Source organism: Denticeps clupeoides, chromosome 5 (genome assembly GCF_900700375.1).
Source record: "Denticeps clupeoides chromosome 5, fDenClu1.1, whole genome shotgun sequence".
Taxonomy (NCBI): Eukaryota; Metazoa; Chordata; class Actinopteri; order Clupeiformes; family Denticipitidae; genus Denticeps; species Denticeps clupeoides.
This window is the reverse complement of record NC_041711.1, coordinates 31,936,946-31,964,790: the sequence shown is the minus strand read 5'-3', so window position 1 is coordinate 31,964,790 and position 27,845 is coordinate 31,936,946. Positions and strand designations below refer to the sequence as shown.

At 45.7% G+C, this 27,845-nt stretch overlaps 1 protein-coding gene across 8 annotated transcripts; it reads right to left on the bottom strand.

Moving 5' to 3' along the window:
- Positions 1 to 564: 564 nt before the first annotated feature.
- cspg5a (chondroitin sulfate proteoglycan 5a) lies at positions 565 to 23,493 on the bottom strand. 8 transcript variants are annotated; one of them, XM_028980165.1, is made up of 7 exons: positions 23,130 to 23,493; positions 15,909 to 16,860; positions 9,880 to 10,068; positions 7,348 to 7,426; positions 5,871 to 5,927; positions 3,873 to 3,975; positions 1,913 to 2,045 (listed from the first exon to the last, which is right to left on the bottom strand). In XM_028980165.1, exons 1-6 carry the CDS (start codon positions 23,215 to 23,217, stop codon positions 3,889 to 3,891), a joined length of 1,452 nt encoding a protein of 483 aa, XP_028835998.1. In that variant the 5' UTR covers positions 23,218 to 23,493; the 3' UTR covers positions 1,913 to 2,045; positions 3,873 to 3,888. The 8 variants fall into 8 exon arrangements, with proteins under 8 accessions (XP_028835995.1, XP_028835993.1, XP_028835991.1 ...); XM_028980162.1 differs by lacking the exon at positions 3,873 to 3,975 and having other exon boundaries at positions 565 to 2,045; positions 7,348 to 7,423; positions 23,130 to 23,492; XM_028980160.1 differs by lacking the exon at positions 3,873 to 3,975 and having other exon boundaries at positions 565 to 2,045; positions 23,130 to 23,491.
- Positions 23,494 to 27,845: the final 4,352 nt, after the last annotated feature.

Here is a 27,845-nt window from a genome sequence, read left to right as displayed (position 1 = left end):
GAGTCTCTGAGTAAATCTGCATGCTCTGCATAAAAGGCATAGAGAATCCACAAGATGGTTTTTTTCCCTCACCCACTTGCAGTTATCTTCTCTTTGCCAACCTCAGGAGTGAGGAAGCATTGAACAGGGAACACTGAAATTCATTACCCCATCCAAACGAATAACTATGGGAGAAGTATTGTAGCAAATACCATCATACAATGGGACATACCGAGCAGAGGCCTCTGGTCTGACAAAACAGAATGATAAAAAAAATAATAAAAGGGAGAGAAAGAGAAACAAAGGGTAATAATTAGCATTGTCATTGCTATTTCCCTGATCCTAATTAATTTTCTCAAAGGGTAGGGACCATGGGAAATCCAGCTGGGGCTAAATCTAACCTTCTCACAGCCAAACGGGTTTTTAGTCGTGTATAATGAAGAGCTTCATGCCGTTCAGGCTGAGCAGGGAGTCTGTATGTGTTGCTCTTATTGTTATGGCTTATGTGCAAGTAGATGTGAATGTGCAAATACATTGCAGTGTGTTCATTCCCGCAACTAAGATTGATAAATCACAATGATGCAATTACTTTACAACAGTCATTTTAATTTCTTAAATAGTCAATAAAAATCTTTACAACCACTGACATTTCACTCAATCAAGGGACAAGAGAACTCATGGAAAGGATTATAGAAAACGTTACAAAACACATACAGATTCTGTCCTATGGGGCACGTTTATAGTGTAACAGCAGTGAGTGTGTGTGTGTGTGTGTTTGTGGGGGTTTCAGTGTTGTGTTGGGACTCAGGAACTTGTGCGTGAGAGTCAGGTAAAAGCATGCGGGCACAGAGAAGCGCGTGGAGGCGCGAGCGAGGAAACGAGCCCGAGGAGAGCAACGTTGCTATGGCTCATCTCTCCCGAGTTTGTCAGCGTGCGGGGACCCTCCGCCCCGCTCAGGGCGCCAGTGTGACCGACGCGCGAGGGCCACACCTCCTGTCGTGGTGTCTGATGGTAGCACGTGCAGCTCAGGGTGAGAGGCAGGTGTGAAAAGGAGCCATGCACAGTCGTAAAAACAGTCAAGAGCAAGAAAACCCAAAGGGCCAAGTGTCCCAGACCTGGATTACAGAGCAGTTGTGGGCTGAACTCTGCCGTTTTAAACTTGATCCGGCTGAGAGCCCAGCCCTTAGTGCCGAAGGAAGAGGGCAGCAGCAGTGGGGAGGGTGAGACATTTTGACCAGGAAAACACTGGGACAAGGACTTTCATGTTAAAAAGGTTTATTTGAACAACTGTCTGGTTTTTCTGTTTGTACTGATTTCCCAAAAAAGTACAAAATAAAACAAGTACATCAAAGGATTAGAAATCACATCAATGAAAACGAAGACACATTGTGTATTTTCCTTTATATCAATCCAAGCATTTTTTTTCTCAATATATTTATACATACTCACTGAATTAGTCAGACGAACATCAAAACCCTTTCAGTAGCTTTTTTTTTCTTTTATCTCATTTATGACAATGATTTATTTTAAACCCCATATATGTATATTTTTTTTATTCTTTTTACAAAATACACCAACGCATGCCATTATTCAATAAGGCAGGGGAAGGTGTGTGTGTTTGTATGAGTGTGTAGGTTTGTGAGGGCTGGGTTAGGGGTGGGTCTACAGGAGAGAGGGGGGGAAAAAAAGACTGTGACAATGGGCGGGGCTGCGAGGCGGAGTCTGAGTGGGGGTCAGGGGGCAGGAGAGTGAACTCGTTCCAGAGTCTGGGTCGTGGTGTGGCGGTGTCGTGACAGTGGCTGAAGTGGCATCTGCCAGCGTCTGGCTGTTTTTCTTTTTCTCTCTCTGGGTGACGGTGAAGATGGTGGCAGTAGAGCGGAGTGCTCGATGCGGTTCTACATCATGTTGTTCTGCAGCGAGTTTACCTCAGAGGAATTCTCCTCGCCGAGGCCCTTGTGGTTCTCGTGCTTGGGGGTGAGTGAGTTCTGGATGTTCAGCGACTCGTCTTCCTTGGAAGGGGGAGCCTTCACGGGGTCCTCCAGCTTGTTCTGGGCATTAGGATCATCCTGAATGACAACACCTCTTTGTTAGATCCCTCATCCGAATCACTTTTTCGAGTCTTCATCCCAGCATCGATTTACAATGCTGGTTTTATTTAGTTGGTGTAATTCCAACTATTTTATCACCTTCGGCTGTATCTTAATGGCACTAAATAAAACACATTTTGAATGATCAGATATTCAATTAAATGAACTGTGTGTTCCTCCACACACAGCAAGTACATGTGGACCCACTCCAAAATCCTTCCTTCACACAGCTATCAGACTTTTAAACTCACCCCTCTGCCACTCACTCACACAAAAAGTGGCCCACTCTCTCTACCTCACACTCACCACCTGTAAGTTGGGCAAGAACATGGGGTTGTGCAATATGATTCTTCATCTGCTGTTCAACTGCTAAATAATAGGTAAATAATAGGTAAATAGGTAACAATGTGCAATGCTGCTTGAGCCATTTATTTTTAGTGCTTATTTTATTTATACTCATAAATGTATGTCTGTCTCTCTGTGCATTTGTAGCATAAGCAATTTCCTTCGGGATCAATAATATTTTCTGATACTGATTCCAGCAGGTAGAGCAGATATATATTTTGTCCGGCATTGCCTAAATACTGGATAATGTGATATGACATTCCTTTTATGGGCCAGTTTTTTTTTTTATTAAGACTTTTTCTGGCTAATGTCAAATGAAAATTGGCACAAAGGCTTCAGGCCAGAGCCGACCCTGACTTGTAAAGTAGATTCTGGCCCACATCTGTGTTTAGTGTTGACGTCTCATATCTGGGCCATAATTTCTGCTGCATCAGGGCCTAGAGAGAGTATTATATATGGGCCGGATCTGCGGCAGAAGAATTTTGCAGTTATGAGTCCTTTTCCAGCCAGCGTTAATAAGCCTGACAGCCAGTCTTTTCATAGCTGTGTATATTTATTTCTGGAAAGTCTGAACACGTTCTTGATGAACAATAGGCCCGTGCTATTAAAATACAGCCGTGTCTCCCCAAAAAAATGATATAACATTATTTTTAAGACAAATTAACTCCACGCTATCCCATGTCCCATATTACAGAGCCAATAAAAGAGCACACGTTTACACCCATACAAACACACAAACACTACCTGTTTTTTTCCGGTTGCATGAGACTTTTTAAAGGAAAGATTATACAAAAGAAGCACATTTGCCCATTTTGTATGTAAAATAAATTGCATGTAAAAACTTTGTCACACTGTGGCAGGGTTTACAGAAGGATGTCAGAGAGCTGCATGATATTCCAGACACATATACAGGCATTTCCCCCTCAAAACCCAATGAGCATGCAGCATGCAGCCCCCCCACAGCCCCTCATACAGTCCTCTGCATCTCTTCTGTCCCCGTCTCCTCAGGTCCTTACATAGCAACTACTGCAAAAGGCAACAAAACCCCACGCACTCTCTGTGGAATAACCATCAAACAAACCCCGATCGGGGCAGTGATCAATAACCCTTAAACCCTTAATTTTTTCTGGAAATGTTAAGTGAGGTTTTAGAAAGTGCTTATTTCATCCAGTAGCTCGCTTCAGTGCAGGCCTAGTTTAGAGAGAAGAATATGGCAGTCGTACAGTGCGTCATGCCCACACATTATCCACGCAGGCGACAGCGTCCCACCAGTGCCTATCATCACATTGTGTGAGAAGATTCATTCACACACACACACACACACACACACACATTCACACAGATTTACAGATTTGCACACAGTGTTGCCAGACCTAGCAAGTGTAGTCAAACTGGGCTAAGGCACAAGTGTGTCAGTGTGTCACATTTTCAGCACCCAGAAGTTAATGTGAGAAGATTTACCCGTTGGCTGCTGGCTTTAGATTGTAACTTCGGGCAGGACGTGAGGATAAGCAACCTCCAAGGTTACGGGATAGGGGGCTTCTTTTCTTCCGTCGACATGAAACTGGAAAACGTGCTTGTTTTTGTTTTCAGGCCATTTGGGAGAGGAGAGGGTTTCATTTGGGGGATTTTGGGGATCTTTTTACTTTCAAATGGCACAGATATAAGGGCAAGTTGATGATATGAAGTTGTGATGATCTTTGTATCCTTCCCCTTAATTACCATTATTGGTCTTCAATGTGAATTTCCTTCCTTTTGACTCCACCCATCCAATATTTTGGAGAACAGTAGGGTGATAGTAGCCCAGAGGGTAACATGAACCAGAAGACCACTAGACCAGAAGAGTCACGGATTCAAACTCCACTTGTTAGCATTGTGTCCCAGAGAAAGGCTCTTAACCCTGACTTCAGGGAAACTGTCCATGTCCCTACTGATTATGTCACTCTAGATAAATGTCATAAATGTATAAATCATTACTAATGAATTTGTTTTTACATGATCACAGGTTGCAAAATAATGTAAAAAAACCTCCCCTCAACTGTGATAAAAAGTCTGGAGGTTTCCAAAAAGACCGTAATCTGAATATCTAACGTAACGTACATCTTTTTTTTCAGACTCTAACAGTAATGAGCAGGAGGGCAGTTACTTGAACACTCATTTTTTAATCAAAAGGAACCATTCTAGGTTTTGAGATTGTGAGACATTTCACAAATGCAGCTAACAGCAGTCGCTCACTCTTTATTAATTTATTATTATCTATTTATTTATTTTTTTTATGCAGATAAAATAGAGGAAGGACACGAAGAAGACAGAGAAGACACAATCACACAGTTCTATACGGAGAGGGATTCACTACTTGTTGGTGTAACACAGCACAGAATGGCTCGGAGCGTCACAGCACCGTTACAGCACTGCCCACAAACCAGGACTGAAAAGAAGGGACAGGACAGGTCAATAATGATTCTTGTCTGGTTTATCATTCCTGATATGCAATCAGAAGTGTGGTCCATATAATATCAATGGGGTGATCAGGGATGCCAGTCATTTAAAACCTTTTGTTCTTGGTTGATTTTAAGGCTGCGTATTAATTTTATATGATATGTGTGTGTGTGTGTGTGTGTGTGTGTGTGTGTGTGTGTGTGTGTCTGTGTGTGTGCGCGTGTGTGTTTTAAACATCACGTATCACCACATAACCATGCATAAAGCAGGTGTCAATGTACATATATTGCAACGGTTAACAACAGTGTTGTGTGTGTATCCACACATGTGTGTGCTTTTGGCCCATGGCCCAGACTCAGCACTTTTACTCAGACAGATATTGATCGTGCAGCAGCAGCACTTGGTTGATGGTAATAAAAATCCTGACAGTCTGTGTTTTTTATTCTCTTTTGCTGTCTAAAGAGATTTCTCTCATTTCGCTGCATGCATTTAATTTACAGGAGTGTTTTCCTTTCAGCATCGGGATCTCCCGTGGGCTGAGATGAGAATCAATAGCCTTGTTCTACCAATGCTTAAAGGTCACTCTACTCTGCACACACTTGAAGGAAATTTCAGTCAGGATGGATATACAATGCCTACTTAGTGGAACATGTAACGGTCTTCATTTATTCCAAGAGAAACATCTCTCAGAGCTGACGGTTAGAGTAATGTAGCAAGCTCCTTAAGTGCCTTTTTACTCTTTTTTTTTTTTTAAATGCAATCAAAATATAATTAATATATATTTGGTTAAAGTCAGATCAATTATGACCTAATATTTATTATCAGCGTTTTATAATATTGAGATAATGGCAGCAGTTGCTTCAAGTGAAGAGTATACATTTTTATATGGACCACTCTTCCACATCACTGTGACTGGGGCACGTGGAGAAGTCCGGAGAGAAGATGATTGACAGGTCAACAGTACAATGAGAGAGGACAGTTTCTGCGGAGGGCGGGGCAGTCTGGTGGTATTGATCTTACCTCGCAGTCGGGCTCCTCTTTGGTCTTACACTCCCAGGTGTATCTGCTCATGGTTTTCTGAGGGGTGGGGGCAGGGGAGAGGATTATATACCTCAGAGATAACAAAGAATCCCATACAGCCAGATAAAAGAGTCTGAAAGCAAGACTGATGGGCAGATAGACAGAAGGGTGCGGACAAAGAAAGATAAAGAGGGACAGGAATGAGACCCCCTTGATTGGACATATATAAAAATGTGTTCCCCCATAAAAAAAAAAAATTCCTGGGGGGTGGGGGGTGTCAGTGATAGTAGTTAGACGCGCTGTATGACTGGCCCACACAGAAACAGTCAGCAGTTCTTCTTTACTTTTCTGGGTTTACTTGTGTTTATAGACGCTGTTGAGTGATGATGGCGATATTATATCTGATATTAATCAACTGATGGCCCATATGACTGCATTCGTTGGTGTTTTAGTCATTCAGCTCATACACAGTCCATAAAGAGTTATTTTCTCCAGTGGCGCTGGGTTGGAAGGATGAGATCGTTTTTTTTTTTTTTAGAAAGACCTGATGTTGTACTATGGTTATCCCACACAGAGAACTACAGCCATGTTAGCTCTATTTCTACCCATGCTGCGGCCATGTTAGATGTGACAGGCCCCTCTCACGCCGCCAACAGGCAGCTGTGGAGCGTTGCATCGCAGATGTTTATCCTGCTCTTTAGGTCCCACTCACCTGTGAGGCTCTGCCCCACCCACCCAGCCACCCACACCCAGAACCAGGATAAACGAGTGAAACGACATACAAACATATAAATATTAAGTGATTCAAGCGGTGGGAGCAGCAGAAACAGCAGCAGCAGCAGCAACTCACATGGCCACTGGGGTGAACATGTGAGAGACAGAGCATGCAGAGGTGAGAATGGGTGCAGGGAGGGCAGGGGCGGGGGGTTGAAGGTCGGGGGGGCTCTCCCTGTTTCAGACTGGCCACCAGACACTTCGGAAACAAGACACCTACTGAAAATATAGCAAATGATATAGAATACTGTGAATGTTTGTTGGCTCTTCTGATGTGTATTATCAGTACAGTGGCCACTAGTCTCCAGGACGGAGCAGAGGATGAACGGGGTGGACAGTGGTGGCTGAAGGTGATTCACATCGGTGATGCATTGAGCAGCTAAACTGTGCCGCTAGCTCCACGAACTGAGCGGAGGTGGCCAGGTTCTCTTACAGGAATCCAGTTGCTATGGCAACAGCAGTTGCTGCGGTAACCGTGGGCTTGTCAGAGAGCAGACCCGCTCGACAGGGAGAGCACACCACCCTCCTTTTTTTTTTTTTTTAGCCCCCCCACCCCAAAAGGTTACACTCAGGCCCATGCAGAGAGGATGGGAAAGGAGGGAAAGAGAGACAAGAAACACGTTACCTGACAGATAATGTTATCATAGTAAGCCAAAGCACGGGCATGAGGAAGGTTAGGAGGGGTGTCGCACAGTTTCCTTACATTTGGGTGGGAGCCCTCAGCGATGGTGGACAACGAGAAATTATCATTGTGCTGCTCCGAGGAAGGACGGTACTTACTGCTGCAAAGGAGGGGTAGGGGACGTTGGGGAGGGGGAGAAGGTGCAGAAAAAGATGAGCGAAGGAAGAGGAATTGTGAAGGGAAACAGAGCGCGAGAGAGAGACATGAGGACAGAATGAAAATGGAGGAGAGAAAAGGACAGCGTGCAGATAGAGAGAAGATCAAAATGTTAGAAAGGATGGATTTGGGGATGGGGAAGGGAGGGAGGGGAGAAAAGGCAAGAAAGAGAAGCATTAGTGCAAATCTAGGACCAAACTGGAGGCAGGACATGTAGCTTCACACACCAGCAGCAATCAGTGATGCAACAGCGTAGAAGAGTCTAGACATCTGCTAGGAAGGCCTCTCAGTAGTAGCCTAGTGGGTGAGACACTCACCCATGAACCAGAAGGCCACAAAGTCACAGGTTCAAATCCCACTTTCTAACACAGTGTCCCTGAGCAAAACTGTCCCTGTTATTACTGATTGTAAGCCGCTCTGATACATGGCATAAACATAAGTGTGAAAGAACAGTGGTTCTGAGTCTGCTTTAGAACCGACTGGCATAAGAAATTGACTTGGTCTCCAAATTTCCCAGATCTGTGGGAAGCATCAGTGGGAAAAATTCATGATGGTCCCATCTCATAACTTAAACTTAGGGGCAGTGGGGGCCTAGTGGTTAAGGAAGTGGCCCCGTAATCAGAAGGTTGCCGGTTCGAATCCCGATCCGCCAAGGTTCCACTGAGATGCCACTGAGCAAAGCACCGTCCCCACACGCTGCTCCCCGGGCGCCTGTAATGGCTGTCCACTGCTCACTCAGGGTGATGGTTAAATGCAGAGGACAAATTTCACTGTGTGCACTGTGTGCTGTGCTGCTGTGTATCACAAGTGACAATCACTTTCACTTCACTTAAAGGATTTGCTTTAAGTGAAGGTTTTAATGTTGTGTGCAAATCCAACTTCAAATAAAAAATAGGATCTGTTCTTTTTGTTCCTGAACATTAATTAAATTGCATAATATATATTAACTTAGTTATTTTTTACTTGAGTCAGTATTTCCCATCTCATCACCCCCACCCTCACAGCACCATGTCCTCAAATCCCAACATCCGAAACCTCTCATCCACTTTCCCACCATTCATCAGCTCTCCTGCTCCATCTTCTTCTTAGTCTCTGCACAGAGGTGTGTGTGTGTGTGTGTGTGTGTGTGTGTGTGTGTGTGTGTGTGTATATATATATATATATATATATATATATATATAACGATCAGCATGATTGACTAATGAAAGCCGCTCTATCGAAGATGAGGCGAGGAGCTGCCAATTAGCCATGTCTTTGGAGGCCTGGCTGTGCACGTCCAAATTCAGCGGATTTAAGTGTCCCAGCATGTGGTAACAGAAAAGAACTACGCTAGATGACTGCGGATAAAAACCACTCATTAAATTTTTAACATCCCCAGTGGGACCACGCGGTTACGACTTTTAAGTCACACAGGATTACGGGACCTATTTCTCGCCTACTTGTGAGATTATAATGTGTGTGCATCCATTTTCACCGGGAAGATGAACGTTTTTCATTTCTCCAGGGCACTGGGTAGGTTCTGCTTCCCCTCCATCTTTGTTCACCCCGCCCATTCCCAACGTCCCTCGCTGCAACGTCTCCCCTAGCAGAGAGGCAGTGATCTTGGCTCAACGATGGTGCGCACCACACAGCCGACTGCAATTATCTGCAGCAGATGGAGAGGTGGGCGTCAGATGTATTCACGAGGCTCGCACTGCTCTCCTCTCTCCACTCACAATCGGCCTTTTCACGCGGCCATTATGGATGCTGTCCATGGCGACCCTCTCCCTCTATCCTTCTCTCCCATATTCCTCCTCCACTCCCCGTCTTTTGACAGCATCATCTTCCACTGTTTTTCGCCAGGCAGTCTGCTGTTTAAATCCTTCCAAGGCTCACAGCTGTATGTAGGTCACCCCTCCCACCCTTTCCTTTCCCCAGCTCACTGCCCTACTTTCAGCTGGCGCTGGAGCGCCGGCACAGTGCAGGGCTGCTGGCCGCGTATGGCGGGCATTAGGGCACCGTCCACCCACTGTTCCACTTTTCTGCAGCGTCACCGCCGCGATCGGCTCTGTTGTTGGACGTGTCCTCGCTCACACAGATGTTTTCTTCCATCACAAACCAACACGGGAGTAAAAAGGAAGTGAACAGTGAGTCTCATAATTCCACGTGTTGATGCTTTTCTATATTTTTTCAACCCTTTTTTCCCCCTTTGTACTCACTTCCCATCTCATCTTACAAGTGTCCATCATTCCCCACACTCCTCTTCGTAGCCTTTCAGCCACATATCTTTTATCAGATCGTACTCTCCTCCATCTATGCCTCACACGTAATTTTTTTAACCCACATCCTAAAAACGCGACTCTTTATCAGATCTTCCACGTCTTTGCTGTACTGCCCCCTGCTGGCCAGGGGTCTCACCTGCGCTTGCGCAGCTTGTTGTTCTCGGTCTTGAGCACGTGCAGCTTCTTGGCGAAGCAGACGATGATCATGAAGAGCAGTAGGAGCATGACGGCCGAGGCTCCGATGGCGATGCACATCACCTGGAACTCCGTGATCACCGCCTCGCACCGCGACCCCTTGTTCCACACATAGTCCTGAACGTTACACCTGTCAGAGAAGGAGAGGAGATAGAGGGCATGAGCATAAAAACATGACATCTGAGGAGGTTAACTGGTCTGGCTGCATTTCTTCATAAAAGGGCTCCAACGACCCAAAAGATGACAGTGATGGTGGCTGTGACAGCCCTCTTGTTTGCACCCAAAGCACATGACTGGGTTTCCATAAAATATCTAAATTATTGATAATATCTAATTAAGTGAATGCTACCTTAGCATTTATGTACTGATGTCAATCAATTGAAAACTTGCAAATAATTAATGACACAGTTTCCTATGAATTAACTGTAATTAATCATGATTCATTCTGAAGACTGAAGGTTGCTATAATGCATATTTCGGGACCCACCACAAGATCTTGAATGTATTCTGTGCACTTGGACTTCTTTGTGTGTTTATTTGTCCATCTGACTACAAGACAAAATGCGAGTTGCTTTATCCACATAAACATACATTTTATCTACGTTCTGAAAAATTATATATATATATATATACAAAATACCCAATACCCACAAATACCCCCAATACACACAAATGATATACTTTCCTCTCATCCTTCCTGACCTCCCAGAAAACACAAAGTGTTTCTCAGCGCAGTCTCTACTGTCTCATTTGTCCCACTGAATTATTCATGGAATCAGCGGGCTCCGTGACCCACGGGCAACTTAAAATGCGCGCCGCACGCCACCTTCTGCCTTCATTTATGCAGACAGATGGGTGGAGACAAGTCTCATCCACTCACCTTGGTCTGTTTAGTGGCAGGCAGTCAAGCACTGCATTAACAAAAATCAGGGGCATCAGCCGAATAGGTTTAAAGGACGAAGGGGGTCTGCCAACGGTGGCGTTTTGGGAACAGTCAGCTTCCATTTGGGGAGACAATTGTGTGGTGGGTTAAAAAGAGAAAAAGTGAAGGAGACGGCCGGAGGCAATGTCAATGTCCGTGCTTCATCATGACATTAGCTCTCACAGCTCTCACACCAGCAGGTGGTTCTGAAGCTGTTGTTGAATTGCAATGTGCACTTGAGTCCAGAATTGGGTCCAGGGGGGACTGCTGTCATGGCTGCCCACTGCTCCGTCAGGGAATGGGTTTAAAGACCACATTCCACCGTGTGCACTGGGTGCTGTGCTGTGGTGTGTCACTGCACAGAAGAACTGGTTCAGGGCGTGCATTTTCCCAGCCAAGCAAAGTGACATTTGGCTTTGTGACTTCTTGTAAAATAAGACTGGCGTTTGCCATATTCACCATCACATCACAAAAACCTTTGACTTCTGTCAACTGCAATGTACATCAATGCACCAAGAGCTGCTTTTATGCTACTTTCGCTGATGTTGCTAGGCAACCGTATCCTGTTAATGAACTAAATTATTTAGTGGAATATGTGTTAGTATTGATCATAATGAATAATAAATGAAGCATTTTCTTTTTTATTATTTATTTTATTTGAATGAACTTAATGTTTTATCGTTTTATTCCGTTAAAAAAAAGAACATTAGATTAGAGAATCCCTTCACTGGGATACTGCTACTACTTGGATTTCTTGCTCTGTAGGATAAGTAAACTCTATATCTAGACTCACACACAGACACACACACACACACACACTCACAAACACTGAGACACAAGAGGGTTTTTGTGTGGGCACTGTGGAGATTTACAGCATCTGACTGAGCGGCAGGGTGCAGCTGCGCTGTCATTTTCACCAACGCAGGATGAGAGCTGGACATGAGGGAGAGAGCGAACTGAATGTCATATAAACAGATATGTGATGCACCTACACACACACGCACACACACACACACACACACACACACACATTTTTTTAACTCTCTCCATCTCTTTCACAATTTATCTCTGTTTCTCTCTCTCTTGCTTTTTCTGACACACACACACACACACACACACACACACACACTGACATTGACTGTGTGTGGGCTTTTGCCCTCTAAGAGACTAAAATAGGAAATGAAAAAAATCTGAGAGAGATCAGAACAAAGAACAGTGTTTCTAATGCACTGCTGCCACACACCACGGTATGTAAATGTGTAGGATGAATGGGACACGGGGTGTTTTTTTAACAGTTCTCTCAGGCTTTCATTCAAACACACACACACACACCATATTTTTGCATATTGTCTATAGGCCTTCACACACACTAGTAATTGTATGGAATGAAAAGCACTGGTGTTTGGCTCACTTGGTCTTGCTCTCGCTCACACTCTCACTCACACATCCGAGAGTGTAAATAGTGAAAGGAGGAGGGGACGTGTCTTTCCAATTCACGGCGTCGGTCGAGCGCAGGGAGAAGGACGGGGGGGCTGTCGCGATGGAGGGGGGGTCGTCGAGTTCGCTTCTTTTCACCGCAGCATCCTGTATCCTGTGCTTTGGTGCCCATGCCAACTGTGGGCTGGAGAGGAGGGGGCAGGAGCAGGCCAGGTCTGGCACGAGGCCACGGCGGGCATTCAGTCACAGGAAGGAGAAGTGACAGGGCTACTGATGAGTGGCACTGAGGTTACATTCAAAAGCTTCCTTAACCTGTCTGAAATGTGGGCTCTGTAAAACACCTCTGGCTTTTTACAACAGTCCCAGTGCCCCTTCTGCCTCGCTATTCATCCTGCTTTTCTTCCCCAGTGTCATTGTCACTCCGCTCCTTTCTTCCTCCCCCTGTTCATCTAGCCGAGGAGGGGGCACTGTCTACACATTCAGGGACTATTTCTGTCTTTGGTAATGTCATGTCAGTAATGTAGTCGGGGTGCAGGTTGGCTTTAATAACGAAATCACAGGACTGACAGATTCGGGGGACACAGGAGCGGGTCTGGGCCAGCAGAGCTTTGATATGTTCTGGCAGTCAATCTGTCTATTCATTTCAGCCTATTCATTAAAAATGAGTGATGAGATCTTAAAACCTGTCTGTCTTTATCAAACACTGTCCCCCTCGCCCGTCTCTCTCAGTAGCTCGTTCCCTCCTAACAAATCAATAATTTACACCAATGCATTTTTAAAAAAATCAATACTAAGGGGATTTTCTAGTCAAATCCTCCCTGCCCTTCAGTAATCGTACTCTCTCCGCTGAGACTGACTATGGAAATACTACAGGAATTTGCAATATTTCAGAGAGACAGATTAAAATTAGGATAGGGTAGGGTAATGACAAACATTATGTCAACAGAACACCTTGATATTTAGTTGATTGGACACTCCTAACATATCCCGTCACAGACCCCCTCCACTGCCAAACTGAAGCAAAGGCAGTCCCCTAGATGGTCCGTTTGGAGGCAACCTAGCAGATTGCAGAGGAGGGGGATCAGTGCTGGATTAAGCATTATAATTAATCGGCATGTCTATCACAACATGGTTCTATTTAACCAGGCCACTGACTCCACCCATATATCAAACCCATTGATCAACTCTAATGAGTGAAAAAAACACCTTGTTTTCCAAAGGCACACTGTCCAGCCTTGCATTTAAATTTTTGCATTAGCACAAATGGGTGGATTAAATTAGTTGGAGTCACATATTAAGACTATGATCTGACACAGTTCATGTCTTTGACCTCAGCTAATTAATGGTTCTGGATATGTGATGGAGTCCAGCCCAGAGGTTGTCCCTGGCTGCAGCCAAATTTGCTGGGATATGCTCCAGCTCCCAGTTGTCAAATGAAAGGCCGTAGATTGATTAATATTTTTATGTACTGGGTGCTAAATTGTACCCCAATTTCCTATGGTCTATGCTAAAATCTCCAAATATTGTATTAAATAAAAACCATGCATCTCCAATATGGAGATTTTGCTGCAAGTGAGCGCCACAAGGTCAAAAATGTATCTGTAGCAGCTTGCTGCCAGACTGAGAGGAGGGTGGCCAGTGTGTCCCACTAGCTCTGCCTTCACGTAATTACAACAAGCTGCTGAAGCCTGCAACATGTGCACACTGTCTAACGTCTCAGATAAACTAAATTCTGCAGATTACAAACCACACACAACACGTACTCAGCACACAATAATATATATTTGATTGAAATTTGAGTGTACATAAGACACAAACATTACCACAAATGCACATATGCACACATATGAACAGAATCTGGCAGGGAGAATGAGGCCATTTTTCTTGGGAACTTCCTTCTGGCACATGTTTTTCAGTATCACCAGACACTGTTTTATCTCCCGAGCTGGTGCAAATAGTTCTTTAAAACAGTTCTGTACTTACCATCCTGACCCATTATTAAAAGCATAGGGCAACATTAGTAAAAGCATTTTGGGCTAAAAAAAATCAAACCTTCTGTTGCATACTTACAGATGTGTTTAGCTAGGAGGTTCAAAGAAAATTCATGGACATAGCGCATGGTGGTGCTCCGGAAAAAGAAAGGGGTTATATTAAGACACCAGATCCAAGAAGTTGCACTTACTATAATCAAATTGTTGTACTGAATGAGTCCGTCTGTTTAGAGTGGGCAGCTACAAAAAAACCATGGGACACACAGCTGCCCATAGCTCCACTGACCCACTTTTAGAGCACACTGAACCACTGGGCACAGTGATAAGTGCTGGGCACGAACAGGGACATCATGTCCTACTGGGGACTATTAAACACCCGGCCAGCCTAAATGTGCGTTGAAGCAGGGACGTGGTCACTGCAGAGTGTGGGAAACGTTCACATCCCACTTCGACTATGCACAAAAGGATAAGGTTCAGTTCAAGTGTTTTTTTTTTTTAGCAGGTTTGGTGAAAGGTGAAGTGATTGCAAGCAAGCACAGCACACGGTGCACAATGAAATGCGTCCTCTGCATTTAACCCATCACCCTTGGTGAGCAGCCATGACAGACACCTGGGAAGCAGTGTGTGGGGACGGTGCTTTGCTCAGCAGCACCTTGGCGGTTCGGGATCGGAACCGGCAACCTTCAGATTACGGGTCTGCTTCCTTACCCGCTAGGCCACCACTGCACAGTAGGAGCCACCTGGAGTCAGTGAGGCTGACCGTGCAGCTGTGGTAGCTGTGAAGCTGATGGTCATTAAAATGTCCCGCCTCGAGGTAAAAAAAACAACAATTCTCACCTCCATTAATAATGATCTGGGTTCTTTGAGGATGATAAAATAATAAAACCATTGATTCCTACACCTGAGAAGGGGTGTACTTGACATCATGAAATCCATTAAATGTTTTGTTATGTCCTATGTTACACAAGAACGTATTGCCAAATGTCCCTAACGCTACATGTAAATGTGGTGAGATATGCATTAATGTTTTTATTACATTTACCCAGTTCAAATGCTCAGTCTCACATTGCAGCCATTTACTCAGACTCTAAAAGTTTGATCATTTATATTAAAATCATTACTGCCATCATTGACAATCAAGGCAATCATTCAGTCATTATCATAGTGGGTTTAGGTAGACAGAATACATTTGCATGTTAATCAGGGCAGATGTTGGCAAGCTGACATCCAAACTGGCCAAGTGCTTTAAACGTGCCTGGTGTATTACAGGATGGAAATGAGCTCATTTTTTGCATGTTACAAAATTATCTTCTGTGTCTTATGAATAAAAGACAAGCAATATAGAAAAGTAGGAGTAATCTATTCCAGATTTCATCTATAGATCACCGCATCTGCTAACTCAATCCCTTAATCCTCTGACAAACCTACAGAGTTTCACAGCCATTCATGTCAAATCCAGATTTGCCCGGATTAGAATATTCACAAGACCTCAATTTGAAATGATCTTGAAACCCTCAGATACCCTGACAAACTGTTGATATGGAGGTTATGGCATATATATATATATATATACAAGTGTATGTGTCTACAATGAGGTTGCATGACTATTTTTGCTCTTACCGGCAAAACACTCCAGTTCCCTCTAAAAGGTAGCACTGGCCTCCGTTGAAGCAGTAGTTGGGCACCCGGTCACAGATGGACCTGCAGGTTCCATTGCTGCGCTCATAGCCCTGGCGGCATTGCGACCCATTGGACGAATCCACCACGCCGGGAGGGGCAGGAGGATCCTCATCTTCAGCAGCTCCACTGGGAAGCATGTCATCAAGGTTAAAGGAGCTCTGAATCCTGGGCTTGATGGGCTTGGCTGGCTTGGCAGCCTTGGGGGGCTTGGGGGGCTTGGAGGGCGGGGTGGTGGTGAGTTCGTCATCGTACATGTCAGTGGTAGTGCTGTAGAGGTACTCATCAGGGGTGGGGAAGACGCTGTCATAGTAGGGGGTGAAGTAGTCATAGGAGGTGGGGTCACGTCCCTGGAGCTCATGGGCAGATGGGGAAGGGGGTTCAAGATCTCGGCGGCGGGAGCCTGGGTCAAAGAAGTCAACCGTCAGGACGTCTGGGCTGGAGGGTCGCACAGCAGAGGAAGGTGTGGTGATTGGGGTGTCCTGTCGGTCCAGATCAAAGACAGTGGTCTCCTGGCTCTCCTGGTCATCTTTGTTGTTCAGCCAGGGCGGGTCGGTGTGCACCGTCTGCTTCAGTTCTTCTTCGTCTACTTCTGTGGTTTCCTGCTGAGTGTTGGCAAGTTCGTGGGGAAGCAAGTGGTCAGTCTCAGCTGAATCTGGACTTATCTCCTGCCCTCTGGCCTTCTCAGTGGGTCGTACAGTGACCGGGTGGAGGTCTTCTCCCAGCATCCCACTGCCACCATCCTCTCCAACTTTTGGCTTGTGTGCAGCTGATAGGCTGTCAGGTTCGGTGACGCCAAGGACCTCAACCATCTTTGCATCGTCATTCTCATTAGGCAGTGAGGTCACATTCAGAGGGCTCCCTGGATCAGTGACATTTTCTCCAATTAAATTCCCTGTGAAAATGAAACAGTTTATTTTAATAAAATTACTTGGGATCTCGGGGGCCATTAGAACATGAGAATAAAGAACAAGCAACCAAATAAACAACATTCCAAAAAGCAATCCTCAGGATTAAGTGTAATAATTTTACTAATGTACTTTGGGTGGACAAGGATCTTGGATTAAGGATTTGGCTTTGAGACTAAGAGCACAGGGGTTCCCAACAGGGAGTCACGGTGATCTGTAGAGGAGAGACACACCAGAGGGGACAGACCTTTTTCCTAAACATCCCTAACAACAGTGTAGTAGGGGAGTAGTAGCCTAGTGGGTAACCCACTCGCCTATGAACCAGAAGACCCAGGTTCAAATCCCACTTACTACCATTGTGTCCCTGAGCAAGACACTTAACATTTACGGCATTTATCAGACGCCCTTATCCAGAGCGACTTACAATCAGTAGTTACAGGGACAGTCCCCCCCTGGACTGTAAGTCCCTCTGGATAAGGGCGTCTGGTAAATGCTGTAAATGTAAATGTGTACAAATATCAAGCATCAAATCCCTAAAAAAAAATGTATACGCCCTAGAGCTGTATGAAAAGTCTTTATATTATATTTGTTGTATGTCATTCCAGACCAGACACCTTTTCAGATTAGTGACCACTGAAGGGCATATGAGCGAGTTTTCCGGCACACAGGAACACAACTGTGTTTATTTCAGGCCCCGCATTCAAAAAGCAGGCTTTTAAAATTAGGGTCAAATCTCGGCTAATCCGTCCCCCAGCCACTGTTACTCTACTGCCGAAAAAGACATTATCCGCAGTGTAGCTATAGAACCACAGCGGAGCAGACAACTGTCCCTCAGCCATTAACCAACGAACTCGGCACCCGCTGCTGGCACTCGGAGAGCCCCCTCGAGTGCTCACCTGAAAGCTTGAGCGGTAATAAGCAGCACGATTTCTGCGCTCGCCTGGTGTCTTCGCCATTCCGAGCTACCAATCAAAAGACGACAACGGGCGCTCGGCGGGAACCGGCGCAAAACATTGAACGAGGCTGGAGACCTTGTTTTGGCGGCACTGCGTGAGGAGAAGTGATCTGGAGCATGACGAGTGAAGCCGGATTTTAGGGCGTCGTTTAATACCGCGTCATGGAGGAGCGGCTTTCAGGACGTTCTCATTCGGTTTGCTTCATCATAGAAACAGGGGCCGTGGAGAAATCCTAAATGGAAACACTGAGCAGGACAATTTGGACGAGGTCCCTGAATGAGTCATCCGCACATTTTGAGTAACTCTGGAGTCCCCCTGTTAAAAACTTTCAAATCAGAGTACATTCCACCTTGTTTTCCAACGGCCTTTCCAGAATCTTCACAGCCAGCCAAGGTGGAGCTTTTCTGGAGAAACGCTGCGTGTTAACAAAGTCATTCTGATGTTAACGTCTCCCTGACAGATTAATTGGATTAGAGACCTGGAGACCTCCAGCTCGACATCACTGCAGGACATCGGACAATCTGCCTCAAAAACAGAACACAGAATTATCCTTTGCTGAAACGTTTCACCTGAATATGAATATGAATATTCGTATATTCGATACATGAATACCGTGCCACAAGCAGCTCTTCTTATATTGACCCAAAAAAAAGAACTTTGATTAAAGTGTACAGTTGTTAGGAAACAGGAGTTCTGGAATTGCTCAGGTAAAAAGAAAGAGAGTGGCCTTGCTGTTTGAACTGTGGTAAAAGAAAATACAAGGGAAATATTGATATTGTATATCAGTGTGTGGACAGATAGCAATTGAAGACAAATTAGTTATGTGATTACATGATTAGATTATATGATTAGAAGAATATCAGGGCATATCTTAATCAACATAACAATGTCCACAGCCCTGGACATGACAGTGCGTATGGGTTTAATGTACTGATCTCTCAATGAAATTCAGGACATGAATTTTCCACGCCTCGAGTGTGGTAACTGTGGTCATCGTTGTGGATCACAATTCCAGGGATTTATAAATGCAGAGCTGATGCCTGCCATGGCATGTGAATGACACACTTTTTAAAAATATTTTCAAGTGCCAATTGAGAAGCCGCGTTCAGCCTGAAAGATGAAAGTGGACACCATAGCCACACAGAGGGTGACGTAACTAGAGATGGTGAGCCAAGCTGTGCAGCGGGAGGGTCTATTTGACTACATGGCACTTAAATGGCCTTTCACTATTCAACATCGACTAGTGAATATTGTACGTAAGAAATATTTCGAAAGCTTATTATTAAAGGGACACCTGCGCCGAGGAACCGCTGGAAGGGTGGTATAGGGGTGGTAGTAGCCTAGTGCATAACACACTCGCCTATGAACCAGAAGACCCAGGATCAAATCCCACTTACTACCATCGTGTCCCTGAGCAGGACACTTAACCCTGAGTGTCTCCAGGGGGGGACTGTCCCTGTAAATACTGATTGTAAGTCGCTCTGGATAAGGGCGTCTGATAAATGCCGTAAATGTAAATGTAAATGGAAGGGCACCGCAAGTATTAAACCAGTTATGATTAGGGGTGTGCAGGAATGAGTGCGGCCCGGCAGAATTGCAGGTTTAATGCTTGTATTCGGGTCACTTTGGAAGAGTCCTTTCATGAATCCAAATCTCTATTGCCACCAAATCTCATTATCCTCCTGGCAAGACCAGGAACAAATCACAACCGCAGGGCCCAGGACCCGCGGTCTGGACCAGCACAATTGGGTCCTTATGCTCTTCGTGTCACTTTCTAATCAAACTTTGTTGCGTAACGTTCGGCTCCCCCTTTTAATTATGATCCGAACGGCAGCCGATGGCAGCGCTGAGCTGACAACTCGAGCAGTCTGGGCTGTGGAGGAGAACGGAGCTTTTGTAGACTGTTGTGAGATGCCAAGCTTTATTTTTTTTTGCCGTTGGAGAAGACGAGGCGGCAGTCTTATTCAGGTACATCTTGGATGGTGGGCAGAGCTCAGAAAGATGTGGAAACGTACGGATTTTTAACTGGTCTAATGGGTCACAACACAATGCTGCTCAGCCAACAATTCTGTGCAGCGCGTCTCCACCAAGCCCAGAGATTGTGGTGCGAGAAGAACATGGAGGGAAACCGAGCGCCAGGGCCATCGATCCAGACAGATTATCTATCACCTGGGGAAACAAGGAGGATCTGAGCTGGACTGCAGAGGGTTTGGAGTCAGGAAGGAAGGAGTCAGTGAGGGAGAAATGAAGAACGAGTCGGTGGGGGAGGGACGCCGAGAACTTGCCGCTGAGGAGGAAGGGAAGAGGATGGAAGATGGGGAGGAGGGTTAGATAGAGGCAAGGGCAGCAAAGGAGAAGAAATCCCACTTCCTATCACAATTATTAATAGAATGAAGATCCCATCCATATCTTTAAAGACTGTGGTGAGAGTTGGCAAGGCCTCATAAATCCCTAATTGAACCAGAACTACTGCTCTACTGGGGCGCCAAAGACACTTCGCTGATTAATAACGAACCCTTACGTTTTCCTAGATTTCCCAGACTACACATCATGAGGGTCCGAGAGATTTTTTTTTTTTTTTTTAGGCCTATTAATTTAATAACCAATAAGTGGAAACGGTTTCTCTGATTCATTACAAGGCTTTCATATCGATTTCATACCACACCCCTCTTTCCCTTCACATAAATCCTTTCATTTCTCCACTCAACAGGTGGCGGGTCTGAGGAGGGATGTGCTGCTATGGCAACGGACTTGCCCTCGCTGTGCAGAGAGTTGATGCAGCAACGTTAACTGAGCACAACCGCATCGAACAAACACACACTCCATGCAAAACACACACTTACACAGACACCTGGTTCTCAGGTGGAGCGTTATACCTAGAAAAGGGAACATCAGAGGCTCAAAATAAACCACAGACAGTGCGAATCATCGAGGCCATTATCTCAGGCAATGTACTTAAATACAAGTTATTGCTGTGCATTGACATCTGCTTCATTCAGCTTTCTGGACGTACTACGGGCAGGATGTGGAGTTTGAATGATTCTTTCCTCTCACTGATTTATTGCGCACAGCCCAATTGGGACGACCAGACCACAACCCAACCATTTTAAAATGGCCACCTTTCAGCCTTTCCTCTAATTGTTTGAAATGGTTTGACCAATTGGCTATCGTGGCTCTGGGGATTTGATCAACTCCAGGCTTTTGAATGAAGTGGAGATCACTCAGGCCAAATTCATCCGATTGCAAGTAATGTGGTTAGTTCATTTTCCCCGCGCTGCTTTTTCTTCCCCTCGAACGTGAAGCTGTGGTGAATGAACACTCTTATGATGTGGCCCAACTGTCTCAGTGATGTAACTTACAAGAGCTATTGGCTCTCTGAGAAGCGGTTCTCACATAGATTAGTGCTAATTTGTGCTTTTTTTCTGCATTATTCACTGCAGAAAAGATTTTTCTGCATTATTCACTACCTGGCGCGGCTGGCTGGTTTGTGGATTTTTTTGTCATTTACATTAAATAAGTGTAACTTATGACACAAGATATCTTTTTTTTTGTACAGTTATCATGCATATCGTTTAAACACATTGCCACGCACTCAGCTCAAAATCGGGTCATGCCAAACAAGCATGGTTCTCAGGGTCGTTGGGTCAGAATGTCCATCAGATTTGCAGCGCTACTCTAAAGGGGATTGGGACTCACAGCGGCTCAGAAATTAGCTCCTTTTAAACACTGGCTGCCACAAGGGCCCCATTGAGGAAATGAAGCCACGGTGAAGCTCTGGAACACCTGCCACCTTGCAAGCAGATATCCAGCTATGGGATAATTGGGATGGGATGGCGGATTTGGGTAGAGATGCTTTTTGGATTAAATGGAGGAGGGGTTAAATAGTCTCTGCCACGGGAGCGCTGTAATCAGCAGACCATATAAGGGCAAATTTTATGGACGACTAAGATGGTCTGTCTACGAATCTGGAAGCATCTGTAATCCCACACCACATCCTCTTCCATTATTCCTGACCATCAGAAATTATTTATACGGCATACGGTGGCAACGCTGCATAATCCATGCATATGGACCGTCGACGTACGCAAATCATTTTAGAGCAGAGGAAATAAATCTGTGTTGATTAATCAGTTTCGTCATCGCGGCATAAATCCTGATGGTTACCGTGACAACGTGCATTCTGGACCAAAGATGGATGGGAACACGCATTCATGGCTGTTTCACACTACTCCACCACTACTACTGTCAAAGAAACGGTCTATTCCGAGGGAAACAAAGGGAAATGGCGAATTATGGCACAGGACACTTCCCTTTCATCATGGACACGCGAGGATTTTTTTGTCTCTAATAGGGGAGCCATTTTTTTTTGCATGTGATAATGACATGAGTTATACATTTGTGCATTTTGTGCATTTTCACGTGATGAGAATCGCCGTGAGACGCACCGCTGTCCTGTTGCTGGGCGGAGATGCGCAGAAATGGAGTCTGGAATCCGGTGGACAATAGTGGACCAGTTGACGTTAACAGCCACGTAACAGCAACGACTAACCGCGACTAACCGTGCGTCAAATAATCATTTTCCCCCCTCTAGTGTCTCCAGCCCCGTGGACATTGGCGACTGATGCTATGCACACCATAGGAATGCAAGATGGCAATTGTCCCCCAGCCGCCTCTCCATAAAGCGGTCGATGACCCACCCATGAATCCAGCCCATCGGATCTATTTACACCCCCTCCTCAAAAAGCAATCACAAATACCAACACCAGAATCATTTCCCGCCGGTTTCACGGTCAGTGGGTCCGAGCCTGGAGCGCCGTGCGCAGAAGTGACCTTTACGCATTTCGTTTTTTTTTAAATGCCAATTTAACACGATAAATGAACAGAACGGAAACGGGGATGATTAACACCCCTGTTTCGTTTTATTATTTTTATTTTTTATTATTTCCCGTCACCCCTGAGCATCGTCGCGCCCCGCATGACCCTCCACTCGCTTTCGCTGGGACGCGCACAATAGAACCACGTCGCGCAGAGGGAATGTGTCACAAACCGAGTTATAGAATGACTTTTCGTTCTGATTATCTGCTATCACTGACCGACAGGTCAAGGTGTCCTGCAGTTCTTTTTTATATATATATATATATATATTTTTTTTTTTTTTGCAGATCGCGGCGTGGAGGTAAAACGCGTAATTACGTGTCGAGTGGCAGTTAATGAACAAGGCTAATGAGGCTGTGTCTGTTACTATTGTCCAAATGCGCCGTTGTTTGTGTGTGTGTGTGTGGGGGGGGGGGGTTTCTTACCATGTGCAAACAACGGGATGAAGTGCAGAATCAGGACAGACAGCACCGGCAGTCTCCAGCATCCCGTGCAAATCCCCTTTCCGCACATGGTTACAGAATTAAGCGGCGGGGGGGAAAAAAACCCAAATCTCAACAACAAAGACGCACACACACGAAAAAATTAAAAAATCCCTTTTAAAGGTGCGCGTAGCGAGCGGTGGGTCCTCCGTGCCTCTCAGTCTGCGTTCTGCTCCATCGCCGGCTCGGTTCGGGTCTGTCGGATGGACGACGTCCTTTACGGCGCCATCGCCGCGCGTTCGAGGAGGACACGGGCGGCGCGCGGGACTCGGTCGCGTCTGGCGCGCTCGCGCGTCCGCGCCTCGGTTCCGCGCCCCCAAACCCACCCCACCCCACCCCCCTCCTAACCCACGCCGCGACCAATCCACTCCCGCGCTCCCTCTTCACTACTGTTCTTTTTTGCTACATTGTATTGTAATATATAGTGTGAATCATTTGAAAGGTTTTTATTTAAATTGTGAATTCATTCTTTTACTTTCTTAACGCCCTGGCGATGAAGGTTGCAGGGGTTTAAACGATGCAAAAAGTATCCGGGTAACGGGTCCCCATCAGGTCCGCGGCTGCGCTCGGTCGATATTCGGGGCCGCTGCGGCGGAGATGTCGGCTTAATAGAGACACCGTCAAAGGGAATAAAAGGGGCGGTGGGCGTGAGACCCTCCTCGCCACGGCTGGTGAATGTGAAGATGGGGGTCGCCGGCATTCTTCCACACAGGACCATTGTGGGAGAAAAGACCTCAGCAACAGGCGGTTGTGTGTGTGTGTGTGTGTGTGTGTGTGTGTGTGTGCAAGAGAGAGAGAGAGAGACAGAGAGACTACACTCCACCAGAAGATTTAGTGTTGATGGCGAAATGAGGAGGTGTGTGCAGGATGGGGTCGGTCTTCACTTGCAGTTCCAGACCAAAGCGTACCAGGGTTCTGCTCTGATCTAGAGGGTGAAAGGGTAAATGGTGTCCTAAATGTCCCAGCGTGTAACAATGTTGGCACCTCATCATCTTTAAAACGTTAACAGCATTAAGCAGACTCCCTTGTCCAGAGTAGCTAAAGGGACAGCCCCCCTGGAGACACTCAGGGTTAAGTGGGGTTTGAACCCGAGACTTTATGATCTTCTGGTTCATGGGCAAGTGTGTGACCCACTGGGCTACTACCACCACTGCTTAATGCTGTTTTTCGCAGAGCTATTGTGCCTCAAAACAGGAATATTCCTTCACACACACCGGCAAGACCGTGTCAAATCGAAACGAGTGAAGTCTGCTTGCATTCGGGTCCTCTGTGGGGAAGGATAAATTCACAGCCGGACACTTTTAGCTCCAAAGAGGCAACGATTTGCTTGTTGCTACGAGACAGAAATCACACCGTACACATGGCGGCACAAGAATCTTCCGATTCCCAGTCCTCAGTCTTCCCAACTCACTCCAGCCCCTCCCCTGCGTCCTCCTCCCAGAGCCGTCACTCCCTCCTGGTCCCCTGTGTCTCCATGGCCAGAGACGCCGCTCCCTAGACCCGAGTGTGTGTGGAGTTCCAAGAGGCTTTGCTTCAAAAGAGTCTTGGAGAGCAGCAAGAGTGAAGTGGGGGGGGGGGGTCTACATTGTACAAAGTAGACCAACAGTGGTGTGCACCACACCACAAAACCAAAGCGATGGGGAAACTCAGCCTTGTGTTCATGGAATCAAACCTGTTATAGAAGCCCTCCTCGACAGTTACATCAGATGACTGTAAATTGGAGCCCAGGCCGCAGGGCGGAGGCAGCAGGATATGACTGGTGTTCTCGGTCGGGAACCTCTGCTTGGGGACGTCCTCTGCACCTGCCGCCCTCCCTGCTGCTAATCCAGAGTCCTTTCCCACAGCAGGTCAGCCGATTCCGGTTCAATATGGTTTGCTGCTTTCATGCAATCATGTCTGTTGAAGGCTTGTGTCACTAAACGCAATGCATGCGAAATAGGATTAAGAACAGATTGGCAATAGGTTCTTGAACTGTGTATTTAAAGTTTAGACCCCTGACCATTATTCACATCAAGTGTCCATCAATCTAAGAATACAATTGATTGACCAGTTATTTATCCAGTCATGAGAAACAGAAAATGGAGAAAATGTGTGGATGTAGAATTCCGAAGAGTTCAAGGGTCCCTGAAGTAGGTTGAAGAGTTTAAACTCAGGTGGGGAAATGCAGAACAATGGGGGTGTCGTGGAGAACGGGGACCCCTGGTGGGTACAGTTGGCACACTGCCCTCTCCCCTGTCACACGCACAGAACACTGTTCTCAAACTAGCACAAAGCGCAGCATTACAGGTTAAACATGGGGCTCGATTACTAGAAGAAGGCCAAAGACTTGTGTTCTGGGTGACAGAAATAATTACACACCAACAAAACGTGGTAGTTTCGCCTTTTGAAGACACACCATCCAGTTTGAAAGAAACTGTTTGAAAAAAGTGGTAACAGGCAGTGAAAAATCAGTGTTTCATGGTCCAGTGTGTTGTTTAATAGAATGGATAGAATAGAATACCTTTTATTGTCACTATACGCATGTACTGTGAGATTAAAAGCTGCTCCTTCAGTGCAGACATGAATGTAGTAAATAGAGCAAAAAATACAAATATACAAAAATTTGTAAAAAGACAATAAGGGCCAGGAATTACAAAGTGAAGTGATAGCGCTATATACTGTACATACTGTACAACCATCCTCTGCTAACGTTTTATGGGCCAGTGGTGGCCTAGCGGTTAAAGGAAGCGCCCCCCTAATCAGAAGGTTGCCGAATCCCGATCCGTCAAGGTGCCACTGAGGTGCCACCGAGCAAAGCATCGTCCCCACACACTGCTCCCCGGGCGCCTGTCATGGCTGCCCACTGCTCACTCAGGGTGATGGGTTAAATGCAGAGGACAAATTTCACTGTGTGCACCGTGTGCTGTGCTGCTGTGTATCACAATCACTTCACTTACTTTTTTTCTTTCTTTCTTCACATTTACATTTAACATTTATAGCATCAAACAATAATTTTATTCACTCTGTTGTAGTTTTATCTTGCATAAGTCAGACTATAAGAAAGCTGCAAGTAAGTCTAAGTATTCTCTAAGGAAGCAGAGCCGTAATCGTAAGGTTGCTGGTTCGAATCGGACCTGAACCACCAAGGTGCCACCGAGGTGCCACTGAGCAAAGTACCATCCTCACACACTGCTCCCCGGGCGCCATTCATAGCTGCCCACCGCTCACCAGAGGACACATTTCGTTGTGTCACCTTGTGCTGTGCTGCAGCGTTTCACAATGACAATCACTTCACTTTGACTTCAGCTGCCGTTTGAAAATCCTCTGAGCTGTTCTGGCCTCGAGCGGAAGTTCATTCCACCACCTCTGGTGACAGAAGACAGAGAACCTTCTTCGTACCTTCAGCGGTGGAGGGCCTGAGCGTGCAAGGTGCAGTGCGAGGTGAAATAAGGGCTCTGAGGAAGGATGATGAAAACCCATGTTTGGCATTGTAGACCAGCATCAGTATTTTGAATCTGATGCGGGCAGCTACTGGGAACATAAGGGAAGAATAAATAAGTGGGAGTTTCACAATTCATTAGTTTAACCAACATTTTGCAACAGTGTCTTAAATAATATGCAAAATATAAGGACATTGTGCGTGCACCCATTTTTTTGTTTTTTCTGTATCACTGCAATAACCACTGCTGGGGTCAGTGATGTTATTCTGACCCATATATTGGTTTAGCTATAATGCATGGATTATTAAATGACTATAATATGTGATAAACACATAGATTATTTAATAAAGTTCTACTGAACTAAATCATGCCGCCATACTGGAGCGGTAATCACGATTTGACCCACCGTTTCTATCCCTGTGCCAAAAACACAATCTGGATAAATAGAACACAATTAGAAGGCCCAAACGTTCGTGAGCTTGAGGTCAGGGTGCAAGATGCAGGAATTGAGAGAAGAGGGAACACCATCGCATGATGAAGACTGTGCTGCAGAGGGATGCAAGCTGGACCCACTGGCCAAAAATATATTGCACTCCTTAAATCTCATCATGCAAACTGAAGTTTTGATTTACAGTAGTTAGGATGAGACAGACAGAATAGCAGGAAAGCGGTGCTTGGGCAATTCTTGGACATTCATAGGTCCTCCTCATCCTCAGTGACATACAGTCTCTATCTCTGTACTCTATCTTGTCATCTTTGTACGCTTTCCACCTCTTTTTCTTCCAGTGCCATTACTGCAACGATGCTATTCTTGGCTTGGAGCAGGAAGAACACAAGCTGATGTGCTGCCAACCAGAGCAGAACTAAACTGTTTGTGCAGCCCCCCCCCCTCCCCCCACCTTACGACTGCCGCCTCCACCCCCCTGTAGCCACCCATCCCCCCACCGACGGCTCACTGCTCACTTGCTCCTTTTATTTCGTCCAGTAGCAGATCTGTCCTCTTTTCTGTTTCCTTCCCCTCTTTCAATCCGTGCATTGACTGGCCATAGATTGGACATAGTGTTAAAGATGGCACACACACACACACACATACACAATCTCTCTCAGACACAACAGGGAGGTCAACCAATGCAACTTATCTGCAAGGGTTACAGAAGCTGCCTCCTCTCTTCGGCTGTAGCAGCAGAGGAAAGAGAGGACGTTGTCTCAAAGGTTCAATTGCACTGCATTATTAGAATCT